Consider the following 16,062-nt stretch of genomic DNA (forward strand, 5'->3'; position numbering starts at 1 on the left):
AGTAGGTGTGAAAACAGATGATCCCGGGGGAAGGGCCCCCACTCGGTGTGGTCCCCAGGAGGAGGGTGCATTCCGGGCACGGGGAACTGTGGCAGGGCTGTGTGTCCTAGGACTGTGAACAGCGACTTGGCATGGACAGGTGAGGTGGCTGGGTCTAGAGGGGCCCCGGGGCCGGTTGGCCCTTTGCAATAGGCTCCCTCCAAGACAGGTGTGAGGAGCAGCAGAGATGTGGGGGTAGGGAGAAGGTTCCAGCCTCTCCTCTGAAAGCAGAATGGATGCGGCAGCACCGGGCCGAGTCTTTGAATCGCAAAGACCAAGAAAACTTGGTGGCTTCGAAGACTCAGGTGGGAATAAAGAGGGGCAGGATTAGGTTTAGCGAGACGGCACTGGGTGAGGCCCTTTCTACCGGGGATCTCAGAGCAGGGAGAGGGAACAGGCCCCAAAATATAACATGGAGCTTGTCCTTATCATCAGGGTGACTCTATAATATTCTAAACTGAGACGTGTAAAAAAGGGTGCTATGAAGTATTATCCTACGACAACATATAACTAAGGTCCCGGTACTTATGAAGGACCTCTGGCCTGGAGGGGGTTCCCACTGTGCGGGTGCACACAGAGCCTCAAGGTGCTATGGGTACACCGGACAGCCTGCAGCCTTGGAGGTGGTGACGTGCGAGCCAAGCGGGGCTTCATTCTCAGGGAACCAGAGGGATCCCACCAACACATGTGCGCAGGGTCCCGTCTCATTGCCCTCCCGGGTGGCAGAGGTGACCATCAGCTCAGGACAGTGCAGATCAGGAAATCCAGAAAGACAGACGGAGGCATGACAGGTGGCTGAGGCTGCTGGCCTCCGGGGTGACAGGTGACAACATGCTGGGGTGGAGGGTGGAGGGCAGAACTTACCCGTGCACGCCGTGGACAGAGTGGGGCTCATAATGGTACCTTCCCTCCTGGTGTCTCATGTCAATCGGTAAGGGAGCATGAAACGGTGGCAAAAGGTGTTGTGGCACTGTGGAGTGGGAGAGAGAAACAGGCCTTCAAAAACTTTTCCCCTCCCTCAAACAGCAATTTTCAAAGGGCTTTAAAGCTCAATGAATTTCAGAGCAAGAGTAGCCAGGACAGGGGGCTCCGCGGTGCCCTGGCTATCACACACCCACGGAGGGGGATGAATAAATAATCAAAGTCAGCCCGAGAATCCTACATCTTTCACATAAAAGATCCCCAACCGCGCTCTTGACAAAGACAAGCAGCTAAGCGCTCTTTGAACTCGGGGAGATTAAGGCTCAGCCACAAATCAGGGCTGACAGAGCCGACGGGCTGCTGCCCATCTCGGCCTCGGCTGCGTGTGGCTCCGGCAGCCCCGGGTGACGGCATCCGGATGCTGCAGTCACCCTGGCTGGAAATGTTTACCTAGAACCATCTGTGAAGCCGGGGCCCCGCTCCCGGCTGCGGCCAGCCTCAGGAAGGCGCAATCCCACCAAGCTGCCTCCCCCGTCCTGCTGGCGGCAAAGAGTGGACACCTACGTGGGCCTGTTAATTCTCCAGCTCTTCGTATTAATTACTGACCCCAAGTGAGCTGGTGGGTGCCTCCAAGACGCAAACACCAACACGTGAACATCGCTTCCAGGGTTGTGTCTGCACTTGGCCTGCCCTCAACAAATCATCATGATAATTGTAGGATGCTCTTTGCTTACTTAAAAAAAAAAAAAATTCCTGGGTACCCTGGAGGCAAACATAATTATAGGCTTTAGGAAAACAAGCCTCTTTAAAAAGTAGGTACACCGGGAAAAGGGCTAAGAAGGGGAGATTTCTCAGTCAGTTCTTAGGCTGAAGGCCATGGGCCAGTGGGAGTGTTGAGTCTGGATCGCCGAATCTATGCAAGAAATGGAGACGGGTTTGTTTTATACGCGTACGAGCCAGCTGACTGCCCAGCCCACGGTAATGAATATATATGCATAACTCTGCTAACAGTTTCTGTGCAAATGCATTCTGGTACTGTACTATAAGCACTATGAGTTCTCTTTTCGTGGTGGTCAAGCATATGTAACATAATATTTACCCTTTGACCCATTTTTACGTGTCCAGCTCAGTGGCATTCACACATTCAAATTGCTGGACGCCCACCATCCATTTCCAGGACATTTCCATCTTCCCCAGCGGAGACCCTGTTCCCATTAAAGACTAACTCACCATTCTCCCTCCCCGCCAGCCCCTGGCAGCCATCTTCTCCTTCCCGTCTCTATGATCTGACTACTCCACATGCCTCATAGGAGTAGAAGGAATCCTACAGCATGTGTCCTTTTCTGTCTGGCTTAGGTCACTTAGTATAACGTCTTCAAGGTTCCTCTGGTGTAGCAGGTGTCAGGATTTCCTTTTTCAGGGCTGAATGCTATTCCGTCGCATGGATGTACCCCATGTGGTTGTCATTCATTTGTTGATGGATGTTGGGTTGAACACCATGAATTCTTTTCTTTAAGATTTTCTTTTAATTTTTAAGTAATCTCTACACCCAATGTTGGGGCTCCAACTCACAACCGTGAGATCAAGAGTCGTGTGCTCTACCGCCTAAGCCAGCCAGGCACCCCACGAACACCATGAATTCCTAAAAGAAAACTTCTCTCCTGAAATTTTAACCTGAATTTTTACATAATCAAATTTATCCTCATCATCCCCCAATCCTGACACCTTTCCTGGGGACTGGGAACAAAAAAAGCAAATCTTCTCACCCTGATTAAATCAATTTGCCAAACACAGACTCCACAAATCTTGGCCTCAGAGGGGACATGGCCATCAGACAGGACACCAGACGTGGGGTCCCATCCCTCTGGGTCGGGCCCTCACTTCCGGGGCTGGAGATTGCTGGAGCGACCATGCTGTTCCCTTCGGCCAGTCCACGTCCCCTGAGAGGTGAGGCTGGACCCCGGGTGTGACCCTGGTGGCAGTAACAGGATGCCAGAGCCCCTGGGAGTCAGAGATCCAGAGCACAAACCTGGGGCTCACCAGCTGCGTGATATCAAGCGAGCTTCTCTCCTTCTCTGAGTCACCATTTGTTCATCTGAGAATGGGTAACAGTAACCTCCTTTATGGTTGCTATGAACATAAAAGGTTCCTGCAGGGGCAGTGCTTAGCCCTGTGCCTGTGCATACAGGAAACACTCCATAAATGATACTACTGCCGATGACAATTCACACTAACATTTGGAGCCCCGCAGTCCCTGATCCACTATGAACACACTATATTACTAGCTGTGCAGCGTCGGACAAGTTGCTCAGAACTCCCCGCAAACCTGGGGAGGGCGGAGGGGTCAGTGCCGGCCTGCTTACAGACTGGGAGATGAGACGGCCTTCCCTGAACCCCCAGGGACCCAGAACACGGAAGCCGCGTTCGCTTCCCCGGATGTTCAGGAAAGGGCCTTTTGCTTTTTGTAAGTTTCTTTACTTTAAATGTGGCCAGGCAGACCAGAGTACAGTATTGGTAATAAAATAAAAGTACTTTGCTCCTGTGTGTTTCTGAATGTTTCCCTGCATACCCAAAAGCCCCCTGAGGCAGCCAGGATAGGCTGCTATGCCCATTTCACAGATGTGGAAATGGGAGGCAAGGGGTGACTTCCGCTCAAAGTCACAAGGATAATAAACAACAGAACCCGGAAGAGAATCCAAGGCAGCTGGACAGCTGGTCGAGGGCTTTTCCTTCTGCTCAGACACAATGAATCGCCAGAGGCAGTCGCTGGGTGGGAGGGTGATCCCGGGGCTTCTCCTGGTCCCACCTTGAGTACATATTATGTTTAACAAATGCTCATGCGGCACTGGGCCCTGCTCTCAGTACTTTGCAGATACCAATTCCTGGTCTTCACTGCACCCCAGGCTATATTTACCCCAGAATCTCCAGTCCTCCCACCGGCCACCCCCTCCACCCCCACCCTGCAAAACCCGGGTGTGCTCCTTTCCTCCCTCATCCTGCCACCTGCAGAAGTAGAAGGCGGTCCCCTAATGCTCTCAGAGCCCAGACCTTCCCCTCCACCTCACCATCTAGGAGTGTTCTGCTCAGGGTTAATGCAACTTCACCCGGGTCTAAACAGCTATAAAATCTGCAGAAATGAAGTGCTCATAGTAGTTTACCAGGTGAACATGAAATGGAGGTGGGGCCAAGGCTGAAGCCAGCTGCTCTGTGTGTGTGTGTGTGTGTGTGTGTGTGTGTGTGTGTGTGATGGGAAGGAGGACCCTGGGGCTTCTGGGAAGAGACATAAGACACAGAGCTCTGCTGCAGCTGGGGCTGCTCTCTTTCTGCCCGATCACTGGGGTGCAGGCTGTGGAGGTTTACGGCGGGACGTGGCTTTCTCTTAAAACGGGACTGCGGGCCAGGCCATGGGACATTGGGGAAATCGTGTCTCCTCTCTGGGCATTACGGTTCCCATTTGTACAGTAGGAATTAGATGGGTTAAGTTCCTTCCTACCAGGACAATCCTGCTGTTTGTGAACCCGGAGTAAGAGCCATGCTTGTCCCAACCAGTGACACATTGAGGCTTGAGGAGGGATCCCTGAGCAGGACACAGAAGGAGCTCCGGGTACAGACACTGCTTCATTGCTGTGGCCCTATCCATACAACTCACTCCTAGGGACCAGTAACCCTTTGAGAGGCACTCAGCCCACCAGCCCCGGGTCCAGTCACCTGAGCCCACGGGTAGGACCACTGCCCCAGCCAGCTGTCTCTGGGGCCAGCTGTGCACACGAGGCAACCCACGGGATGAAGACTGATCCAGCCCATCTGAGGTCTCAGGACCCTTTCAGACCGGCATGGACTGTCCCCATGTGCCCCTCATTCAGAAGTGAAGGCTTTGCTCAGAGCCCCTCACCCGGGCTGCAGGAGAAATTCCATTCAGGACTCGGGAGAAATCACTCGGGCCAGAGGCCGTCAGCAGCACCCAAGGAACACGAAGACACACACAGAGAGTGAGAGCTGCCTCTGAGGGACATACTGAACGAGATCCTTCCACATTGTTTTCATTGTGGGCGCTTTTTTTAACTTAAAAAAAAAAATCCAAACTAAACCATGTCCTTCCGGTGGGGAGACACACACACACACACACACACACACACACACCCCACACCATATGTCATTTCAAAGACATGGCTCTCTTTTTAAGTTTCTGGGGAAGAAACTCTAAGATTGAATTTTCTACGGCTCACCCCACCCCCTCTGAAGAAAACGCACATTTGTTTTTGATCCTACACGGAAAGACGGCCAGTCTGGGAAGCTGCGACGGTGGTGTGAGGGCTTTTATACCGAAACCCAGAATTTTTCTGTGCTGAGGTCTAAAAGCCAAGTGCTGCTCGGCTGGTGGTCCTGGGGGTGAAGGTTGTCTTGCGTCGGCAGTGTCCTTGGTCTAATGCAAGGGGGCAAAGAGGACCCTCCTCTGCAAGCCCGGCTCTAGTTGAAGCCCCATTAGTAGTGACTCTGGTGCATTTCTACCAGCGAGGACGGGGCAGGTCAGCAGAGGGTTCAGACACAGAATCAGGAAAACTGGGTCATCGAAACATGACCGGGCAGCTGCACCAGCAGCTGGAGGAATTCTCCTCGGATGAAGTCATCTGTTGCTATATCACGGAGGTGCTGCCCTGAGGACTGAGCTCAGAGAGGGCCAGAGAGGCTGGCCCAAAGCTGGAGAGGAGAAAGCAGCCATCTTCCAGAACAGACTGGATGTGTTAGGGGCTCCCAGCTCTCTGGACTGTCCACTCCCTAGGGATTAGCACGGTCTTCACTTACTGTGGTCATTTCCATTAAGACCACGGAGGCAATTAGCTCGGAGAATGTGGGCCGGGCTACCCTGGGCCTGGGCCCAGGGAAGCAAAGGGTTTCAGTGAGAGGAGCTGCATTGCCCTGGCACTGACCGAGGGGAGGAGCCAGCAGGTGTCTCTGGAAGGAGGCCTGGTCCTAGCACAATGCAGGTCTGAGTTACAATGAGCCAGAAATGCATCTCAGTGCGGTCCCTGGGGCCCTGAGTGGGAGGCCAGGGGCCAAGGCAGGGTGTGAGTCCCCATATCTTGCTTGGGCAGCTGGCCCATGCCCCAAGGTCGCCGTGCTGGCCAGGGCTGTGGCTGCATCACAGACACTTGATGGGTCCCAGGTGGCCTCTAATAAGCCAAAATGGAAGCATTCCAATTTGGCATGGCTCTAGGGGGCCGAGAAAGGGCTTCCTGGCCTCCAAATTTCTCTTGCCCTGTGGAGGACTCTGCTTGGGATTCCCTGGGAAAGACTAACAGATCATGTTCCTTCTCCTTATAATTCCTCGCATCTTGAGTAATACCCACTGGAACGGTTTCACTACTTTTCTTAAAAGCACACAGACCTTGGGAAGGTCACGGAAACAAACTCACACTAATGTGCAGATGATTTACCAGGTCACTTTCCCCTTAACGGAAGGAGCCAGGCAGGAAGAGACACCCCGTGTCTTTGGAGCAGGAAGGTGCTCATGTGGAGGAAAGCAAAATCGGCAGACGAGCAGGCTTGAAGTCCAGCACAGTGCACTTTACGCTCAGATTGAAAGCCGGATCGCTCCAGAGCTGCACGTCAGTCAAATGACAGTCTCAAGGGGGGGAGGGGTGAAATGTCCCCGTGGCCTAAGGAGCTTGGGATACTAGGGCAAGAGGCACATGAGCCAAAGATCCAGACGGTCTTGGGTGTGAGGCCCGGTTTTGTCATTTGCTAGCAAGTGACAGGCACCCTGGGCCTCAGTGTCTTCACCTGGAAAGTGGGAACGGCACCCACCCCGGCTGTCGCACAGCACGTCTGCGGAGTCTGGCACACTGCCAAAACTCAGTAAGCGGCCGTGCCCTCCCTTATCACTGTGAGTCTCAGCGGAGATGTGAACAAGGGCCCCGATCCTCGCTGCAAGGGACACTGAGGAGATGCACCAGTCAGGAACTCAGAAGCGGCATCCACTGCTCCACGTGCACTTCATGCAACTTGGTGCTCCCTGACTCACTGCGTTATGCAGGGGGGCCGGGCAGAAAGGATGGGTCATGGACTTCGGAGCACTGCAGGAAAGGTGTCCCACGTGTGGATCCCTGCTGACTGCACCCCATTCCCACACGGTCCTTCCGTACGAGCCTCACAGTGGCTACTCCAAACCGCACTGTGCCCCACCGATTCTGTCCCTAGTGTCTGTGCCTGTGCTGGCAAAACGAAAACCAAAACCCAAACCAAAACAACAGGTGAGGGGACTTGCACGTGGCTGACAAGTTCAGCGAACATCACTGGGAAATGTGCCTTTGGCTACATCACCCTGTGCGGCAGCGGTAACGCAGCTCCTGGGAAGCCCAAAGCAGAGGACGGTGTGATCGCGTCCCAGGCAGGTGACATCTCCCATGTGCTGAAGGGCGGCGATTCCAAGGACGGGTCCCCTTTGATGATGCAATTTTCGTAAACCAAACCCACCCCTCCCCTCGGGGAGGCGGGGGGGGGGGGGGGGGGGGAGGGGGCGGGCATTGATGGCCTGGACAAGCGAGCCTTCGGGGAGGTCCCTCGCATCGCAATAGAGGGAGGATGCTATTCGTGATTCCACTCTGAAGGCCAAACTTGGTCAGTTGAATTGTTTAACCCTTCAGCGAACAGGAATGGGAAAGACGCTCTACCAAATGAAAACTGGTAAATTGTGTGGGGAAGGGACGGTGTTCGGCACCTTTATTTTCTGTGCAGATGGCTCCGGAAGACTGGCCAGCCCTTCAGCAGATGCTGGGCACTAGCTTGCTGCCTGTACGGGTATGATCTACATTTTAGCCAGTGAAGCTAGGCTCATCGCAAGGCCTCTGTGTTCTCTCCCGTTCCTGTGGAGACCCCAGGCCCACTTCTCAGGGATGCTGGAGCTAAAGGCTTCCCAGAAGATACCAGAAATGATGGCACCAACTCCGGAGAAGAGATGGAATGTTCCTTCTCTTAGCGGCGTGTGTTTGGCCTAGGGTTGCAGTTCAGACCCCTCTGTTCAGACCCCTCTGATGTGGCCTTGACCTGCACAGGTTTCGAGCCCCATTGGGTGCAGCTCTTCAGCCTTCTCCAGAATACCTAGGGAAGCTGCCCACCGCCCAGGGCAGGCTCTCAATCCCGAGCTTACATAGCCCAGAGGATGGAGACGAAAGTTACGCTGGTGACCCACCAGCCCACCTAAGGTCCGCCCCACAAAGGCAGTGTAGGAGGACCCTGCCGGAGTGTTCCGGAGGCCCCAGAGAATAAGCACAATTCCTGCTATAGGGAGTGCACCCGAGGTACTCTGTGGGGGCCATCTGCAAAGCTGGGAGCTTGACCCCACGTGGTGCAGCAGGCTCCATGTGTGTCCTCGGAGCCAGGGACAGGAGATTTCTGTGACACCCAGAGCAGCCAGGACGCCTCCCTGGAGGAGGCGGTTTTGGAGCTGGGCCCTAGCGGCCAAGACTGGGGGAGCTGGGAGGAAGGACGAGGAAGATGGGTTTCCCAGGCTCGGAGGCAGTGTGGACAGAGTCCAGAGGACTCAATCGTACCAGGGCACAGAGCTGTGCCAAACGCGAATCTTAGCCAAGCCATGCGACCTCTCCTGTGTATACAGGATTAGGAACGCCTCTTTCTGAGGCCCTCCCGGGGACTAAATGATGCGTTACACAGAACAAGAGGCACGCTATAGAGCTACCAGGTACCAACATGAGTGCTTCTCAGACCCAAGAATCACCTGTAGGGTTTGTTCAAATACCGTTGGGGGGGCTTCATCCCCAGAGCTCCGGCCTCAGAGGGGCTGGGAGGGCCTGAGAATCTGCATGTATAACAAGTGCCCAGGTGCAGCTCACAAAGCTAGTCGGGGACCGCGCTTGAAAAACCACTGGCCTATGTTAACCTTTTACACCTCCAGAGTTCCCACTTGCACCGGCAAGTAAGAGGTTATTTCTCGTATCCGTGCCTGCTATGCATTGTACTAGCTCGTGAACGTCCGCGTGTGCAGAGGCCTAGTGTGACTGACGACTGAGACGGCCCTGCGTGTGATGGGCAAACCCCGGTGACTCCCATGCCGTCCCATTTACCAGCAGCGGCTGCAAAGGGCCCGAGCATCACGAGGGAGGCAGCCCGGCGTCTGCTTTTCCACGCTGCGACAGCGAAGGTGCACGGGGGGCTGGGAGGGGCCACGGGACCTGGCACGCGTACGTCCCGGTCTTCGCTTGGGGTGGCCTCAGGTCACTTGGAAACTTGCACAGTTTCGAAGGCCAACCCTTCAGACGTGTGGACTCAGATGGCCAAGTCTTCTCCCAGCGGGAACGAGGTAGCGGCCAAAGCCGCGGAGGTAGGGGGTCTGAAACTGTAGCCGAGTCCAGGGTGAAGCCTCATTCTCAGCGGCTGGGCAAGTCCACTTCCGGGACGTATGCAAACGGCGCTGTTATTCCCAATAATAAGAGCCGGGACAGGCTACTTGCAAGGGCCCCTCCTGATGCCCAGGCACCACCCCACAGGAAGCACTTAATAAGAATAATAATATCCTGAATGGCAGTCCACAGCATGCAATTAAAAAGCGGTTCTGTCTCACTGAGGGGGAAGGGGGGGGGAAGAGTTAAAATGAGACAGGAAATTCCAACACCACAAGCTGGCTGGTGTCCGGCAGGCTGAGGCCCCACCACTCACGCAGTCAGACCTGCCCCCACACAGAGCTTGACAGGATCCGGGCCCGGGCCGGACCCACCGGTGCACACCGCCCACCCCCGAGCCGCGGGCTGGCCTTTCCAAGAAGGTGTTGCTTGACAGAATGTGACAAAATAGCTGCTGGAAAGAGAGAGGGAAAGTGCTGGGCCAGGGCCAGGCCAGGCCACCCCACGCAGGGCAGTGCCCGGAGGCCGCTCTCAAGGGCGGGGTGGGCAGGTGCTAGGGGAGAGGCGCACTCCAAGGGCTGGCGGTGTGCTTGACCAAATGCCACGGGGGCCCTCATGGCACGGGAGCCCGGGCTGTCATGGGATCTGGCCCCCCCTGCAACAGACTGAATGTTTATCCCCCTCACCCCCAAATTCATGTGTGGAAATCCTAACGCCTGAGGTTGATGGTTTGGAGGTGAGGCCTGGGGGAGGTAATTAGGTTGTGAGGGTGGACCCCTCAAGAATGGGATTAGTGCCCTTAATTTTTTTTTCAATGTTGACTTATTTTTGAGAGAGAGAGAGTGAGCACGTGGGAGTGGGGGAGTGGGGGAGGGGCACGAGAAGTCTCCAGAACTGTGAGAAGGAAAGGTATGTTGTTTAAGCCCCCGGGGTCCCTGGCATTCTTGTTAGAGCCACTTGCACTGACAGAGACACCCCAGAGGGTGGCGGCAAAATGAGAGAACAGGCCACACGAGGCAGACAGAACCTGAGCCACAGGCCACAACCCACACCGTGGTCAAACCTGATCCCACCTCTGATTCACTTAACCTCCCTGTGCCTCGGTTTCCCCATCTGTACAACGAGGGCAGTGACAGGACCCACATCAGAGGAAGGCTGGGAAGCAGAAACAGGCTAACACGTGTCCAGGGTATGTGTCGGGCTGGGCACCCAGCAGGTCCCCGGGAGTGCCCGCATGGCCATCTCCACAGACCTCCTGTGCCTTCAGTAAGCGGTGAGGGGTTGGGGTGCTCCAGAGGTCCCTGGGGAAGAGCCCTGCCATCGCGGGGGTTGGGACGGATCGCCCACCTGTCGAGGTACACGAGTGGGGTCCCACATTAGAGGCTCTCAGAACCAAAAGAGACCTCAGAGAAGGTTGAGCCTGATCAAGTTTGAAAACTGTCCCGGCCACAGAATCTGTTCCAAAGCAAGTAGTATGCAAGCCCCAAAGATCTACATTAGATTTGAGGCCCAGGAGACCATGGCTCAGAAAGTCTTCCCTGAAGACCTCTGAGGGACCCTCCAGAAAGCTCGGATTCAGCCCAGGGGGTTGGGGAAGAGAGTGACCCACAAGCTGGTGCCTGTGCCCCAGGACAGAGGTCAGCACTTCAGTGTGGACCCAACGCTGCTGCTCAGGTTCACCTGCACAGACATCCCCCTGGGTCTTGTCACCCTTCACAGTCTCACCTGCCAATGAGTACCAGCAACCATGGGCTGGCAGCTTCCGTGTTGTCCTGTCGCTGCTTGAAAAGCCCACTTGTTATGGCGGGGGTGGGGGTGGGGGTGGCATTTAGCCTTCCAGGAGGGTGTCTGCACCACTCCTCTGCCTGATCCCCAGGGGTCCCCAAGGTGTCACCTGCCACCTTGCTTCCTTCCCCACCATCTGGTTCCTCTTGTGCAGAGCTCTTGCAAAAGATTTCCCCAGCCCAGTGCTTCGCTGCTGCTTCTGGTCCTCCCGGAAGCATCGACAGAGCCTGTGGTCACTCCGCTGTGGTTCTCAAGGGACCCTGACTCAGTCTCCACCGGGCACTGGCATGGCGCTTTCCCGGGCTGGCTGAGGCACCCCTTTCTGAGTGCTCTCAGGCAGAGCCTGCTAAAGCCAGTCAATGAGATTCAAAACCGGGCGGCAGAATTTGCATTGGGAAGAGTGGTCAATCACCTCGGAGAACTGGGGCTCTACACTTCCTTCCTGTTGCATTTGACAGCTAATTACAAAATGCTTTCGTTCCTTCCCAAAGCAGGTCTCTTAAGGACCACTTCTCGGGAGCCCCCTGTCAGTATGGTCCCAGTGATTATATGATACTCAAAGGGATTCTTTCCTTTAAGACAATCCCTACCACTGGTTTCTTCTCTAAGTGCCCTTCAAATGCAGTTCAGGTCAATAGACATAGGCAGCAGGGCACGTATGTTATTTTAAATTTTCTAGTAGCCACGTGGAAAAAAAACCCTAAAAAGATACAGGTGATGACGTTTAATAATACAACATCATTGACCTCAGTATATCCAAAATGTTATCGTGTCAATATATAACCAATATGAAAATTATTAACAGGATGTTTGATATTCCTTTATTTTGTACTGCTTCCTCAAAATTGGTTGTGGGGTTTACATTTACAGCAATCTCAGTTCGAGCCAGCTACATTTGACATGTGTGGATAGCAGCTGCCTTATCACTGTTAAACTCTGTTTATACAGAATTCTAATCTAGGTTAAATAGAAGTCTTACTGATATATAAAATATGGTGAAGACTGGCTTTCCAAAAGTCCTTCCTCATTTCTGAATCTTAGCAACCAATTAACAGTTATCCTTCCTTCCTTCCTTCCTTCCTTCCTTCCTTCCTTCCTTCCTTCCTTCCCTCCCTTTCTCGTTCCTTCCCTTCCTTCTTTCCTTTCCTCTTTCCCTTCCTCCCTCCCTCCCTCCCTTCCTTCCTTGCTTCCTTCCCTTTCTCATTCCTTCCCCTCCTTCCTTCCTTTCCTCTTTTCCTTCCTTCCTTCCTTCCCTTTCTCGTTCCTTCCCTTCCTTCCTTTCTTCTTTTCCTTCCTTCCTTCCTTCCTTCCTTCCTTCCTTCCTTCCTTCCCTTTCTCGTTCCTTCCCTTCCTTCCTTTCCTCTTTTCCTTCCTTCCTTCCTTCCTTCCCTTTCTCATTCCTTCCCCTCCTTCCTTCCTTTCCTCTTTTCCTTCCTTCCTTCCTTCCTTCCTTCCTTCCTTCCTTCCTTCCCTTTCTCATTCCTTCCCCTCCTTCCTTCCTTTCCTTCCTTTCATCCCTCCTTCCCTCCTTCCTTCTATCCATTTAACTGATCCCAGGGTTGTCCTTCCACACCCCTGACCCATCAGGACAGAACAGAGCAGGGCAGCAGGCCCACACTGAATTCTGCCCTGGATCGCTACCCCACTGCCTTCTCTGCAGGCTTGGGCAGGCATTCTCAAACAAGCCAGTGGGTGTGTGGACTCCCAAGACCTAACAAATAAGAGAGTCCCCCAGGGAGCAAAGCCCATGCAGGGTGTCAGGCGGGGCAGGACCAACCGTAGAAGACTTCCAGAAGCCTGGCTCCCTGGGCAGCACTAGCTCCATGCAGTTCTGGACCCAACTGACTCAACAGTGGTTCCGGCACAAGCCACCTCTCCCACCCCTCCTCACACTCCAGCCCATGGCTGCCCACTGCCTCTGCTAGAAACAGTAGTTCCCTGAACTGGGGACAGTGGAGACCCACCCGGCAGGACTAGAGGCCAGTGCACACAAACCCTGGGAAAATCCGCTTCCCCTTATTTTGCTGGTGGAGAAACTGAGGTGCAGAAAACATGATCTCATGACAAGACCCAGAATCTTGTTTCCTAGAGTAAGACTATGTAAGACAAGGGAGGGAGAGAGAGAGAGAGAGAGAGAGAAACTCCAAAGGCTTCCTGGACATCAAAAAAAAAACCCTCTTACAAAACAATATTTTGATGAGCTAAGTGTGTGAATTAAAAGCAGATGGAGTCTACTTCCTTTAAAATAAACAGGGTTTAAAATCTAGGGGCCAACTCCCACACGCAATGTGTCTCCGGGCCGGGGAAACCAGAGCTGCCCTTCCACAAACCCAAGGTGGGCTCATTCGTCCCATGCAAGGTGCTGGGGGGCAATGGCCCTGCTCTGTGTGTCCAGTGCCATCCCAGCAACGGGGACCCAGAGGAGGGATGTGACTGCCTGACAGGCAGCCCCCAGGCTCTGCCGCGGCCCGCAGAGTGGAGTGCAAAGCCCAGCCTAGCCCTAGCACTCTCCTGATCCTGCCCCACGCACTGCCCGCCACCCCCCTCCCCCCGGGTCAGACGGATGGCCTTGCAGCCCTAGAGCATTACTGGCGCTCGCCCTGCCTGGAGAGAGAGATCGGAGCCACAGGTGTGTGACGGACGAGGGACGAGCACGCGGGACCCGGTAAGGAGGAGTTCCAGAGCCGACAAACTCCAGGAGACACAGGGCCGTATTTCCACTTCCTTGGCGACCTTTCCAAACACGGATGCAACCCCCAAGGCAGAAGGGGTATTTCACGCAGCAGCTTTTAAGTGCCGCCCGGGGATCCGTAAAGTTGGAGGCAAGTGGGGGAGGGCCCTGCGGGAGGGAGGGGGGGCGGTTATCTGTTTTCCCCAGCTGTGTTCCTGGTGCCTGCTAATAACCCCCATGGATCATCCTGCCTGGCTTGGAAAACGTGCTGACTGGCGTTAAAAATGGGCCCCTTTCCTGCCCGTGGCTCAGCGCCCCCACAGCACACGCCGGATGCTCATTGTTAGCATGCCGCAGGTGTAATTAGGGCCGTCACGATGGCAAAGGGCCCACCCTGGGTCCCCAAGAGCGATTGCAGTTCAGAAAAAGCACCCACCTGGTTTTGTACTGATTAATGACGGGCCCCACTAATAGCCCTGCTTAACACACGAGTTTGTCAAGATTAAGTAATTGCCTTAAACAAAAAGTGTATTATCTTTAAGGCCCCGCTGATGAATGACTGGTGCCGGGAAATGGGGTGATGGATGTCCATGACTCCCTGCCACCATCCCTCCCCCATTTGCATAAATTAAAATGCAGCCCTTGATTAGGACGAGAAGCCCCAGCAAACCTCGGCAAACCTTGCCAAGGGATGGGGTGGCTGAGGGTCCTACAATCACCCTGCCTCAGGCCTCTGGCCACAGGGAGACCCCAAACTGCGTGTTAGCATGACAAACTTCTGGGAGGGGCAGAGAGGCCTGGCCAAGGGTGACCAGATGCCCCTTGGGGGCTGACGTCAGGACGGGGGAGCTGGATGCAAAACCCCAGGGCAGGAAAGCTGCAGAGATCATCCCGAGGACCCCCCTGAGGGAACGGGACGGACAGACCCATGTACGACTAGACTGGCCCTTGTGCACACCCCATGTGGAGAAGCTGTTGCTGTCATTAAATCACGAGTGATTGCATAAAGCTTTGCCGCTCACGGGGTTGTGGGACCAGCCGGTGGCCTGGGACGAGCTGGGATCCCCATGCGCACAAGCTAACAGAAGCCCCGCCACATATGGATGTGTGTATTTGTGTGCCTCTGAGCATCAGGTCCCCAGATCTGGGGCCATGAAATCCATGTGCCTTCTCCAGGGCTCTTGAATTTTTCATACTCTTTCCTTCCACACGGCACTTTGAAAGAGAGAATTCACAGAAACGGACAGAGCCTTGTGCGGACGGAGCCTACAGAGGCGGGCTGGCCGGGTAGTGACCACTGGAAGGGCCGCTGGGGAGGGAGAGCAGAACTTAAAGTAGGGGCTGCTAGGGTCACATTTGGGAAGGGGCCAGTAGGGCCCAGCCAGTCTGGGAGCATCAGGTGGGCTCCCTGAGTCTGGGAGGTGCCTCCCAGGGGATCTCCGTGTGGGACCCTCATCACCAAGCCCGTCAAAAGGTGGAGGGTGCATTTATTCCCAAGAAAGAACGACATCGATCGTGCCGCAATCCTCTGGCTTCCGGTGACTCAGGGGACCAGAGCTGGGGGACCCTCGCAGCCACTCGGTTGGGGGTTAGACCTTCAGCTCAAGCCACGGACAACAATGCACCCTCGTTTCCTGCAACGGGTCAGAGACGCACCTTAAGGGCAGAGGAGGAGGGTAACTTTGGCACACATCTGAAACTTTCATCTGCCTGCATCTCGCTTCTGCAGACAGTCTGTCCCACCAGCCATAAGCCACGCAATGCCCTACCCAGTAACCGATTTCCCTTCCTTTCCGGGCAAAATAAGATTCCCAAACCAAGCCACCCACCCTGAATCTGCCTCCGGGCTGGAGGGGCACTAGCCAGAGCCAGGAGCTGTTCCCATAACATTGGTTTCCCCCAAACCACGGCTTCAGGGCAGATGCCAAGCAAGGCCCGTGAGTGGGGAGGGGTATGGGGCCAGATCTGGGTGGGGGAGCCTTCCCTCCCTGAAAGCAGACACGGCGCCTTCTTTTGCCTTCTAGATGGGCCACAGGGCCCTCCTGCCCCACAGTTCTGGAACATGTGGAGTCTGAACCCGGGGCCCTGGCTTCTTTTCCCTTTTCCACGTTCTGGGAGGGACCCTCAGTGAACAACGTACGGAACACACGCATGCAGGATGGAGCAGACCAAATGCTCCAAAGATAAGGGCCCTGACATGCAGGGACTCTGGAAGGTGTTCCCACAGCACTGCCAACTGGAAGGACGTCGGAACATCACTTCCTTGTTCTACCCAAGTGCACATGGACG

The 16,062-nt window shown here is 54.8% G+C and overlaps 1 protein-coding gene across 1 annotated transcript in view; it reads right to left on the minus strand.

The window, feature by feature from the left end:
- GLI2 (GLI family zinc finger 2) overlaps positions 1-16,062 on the minus strand; it is a 175,780-nt gene that overhangs the window by 50,414 nt on the left and 109,304 nt on the right. Inside the window, exon 2 of the mRNA XM_032594103.1 lies at positions 904-1,009. Coding sequence (XP_032449994.1) covers positions 904-1,009 — 106 coding nt within the window. The remainder of the gene's footprint in view (positions 1-903; positions 1,010-16,062) is intronic.

The sequence above is a fragment of the Lynx canadensis genome, chromosome C1 (assembly GCF_007474595.2).
Source record: "Lynx canadensis isolate LIC74 chromosome C1, mLynCan4.pri.v2, whole genome shotgun sequence".
Taxonomy (NCBI): Eukaryota; Metazoa; Chordata; class Mammalia; order Carnivora; family Felidae; genus Lynx; species Lynx canadensis.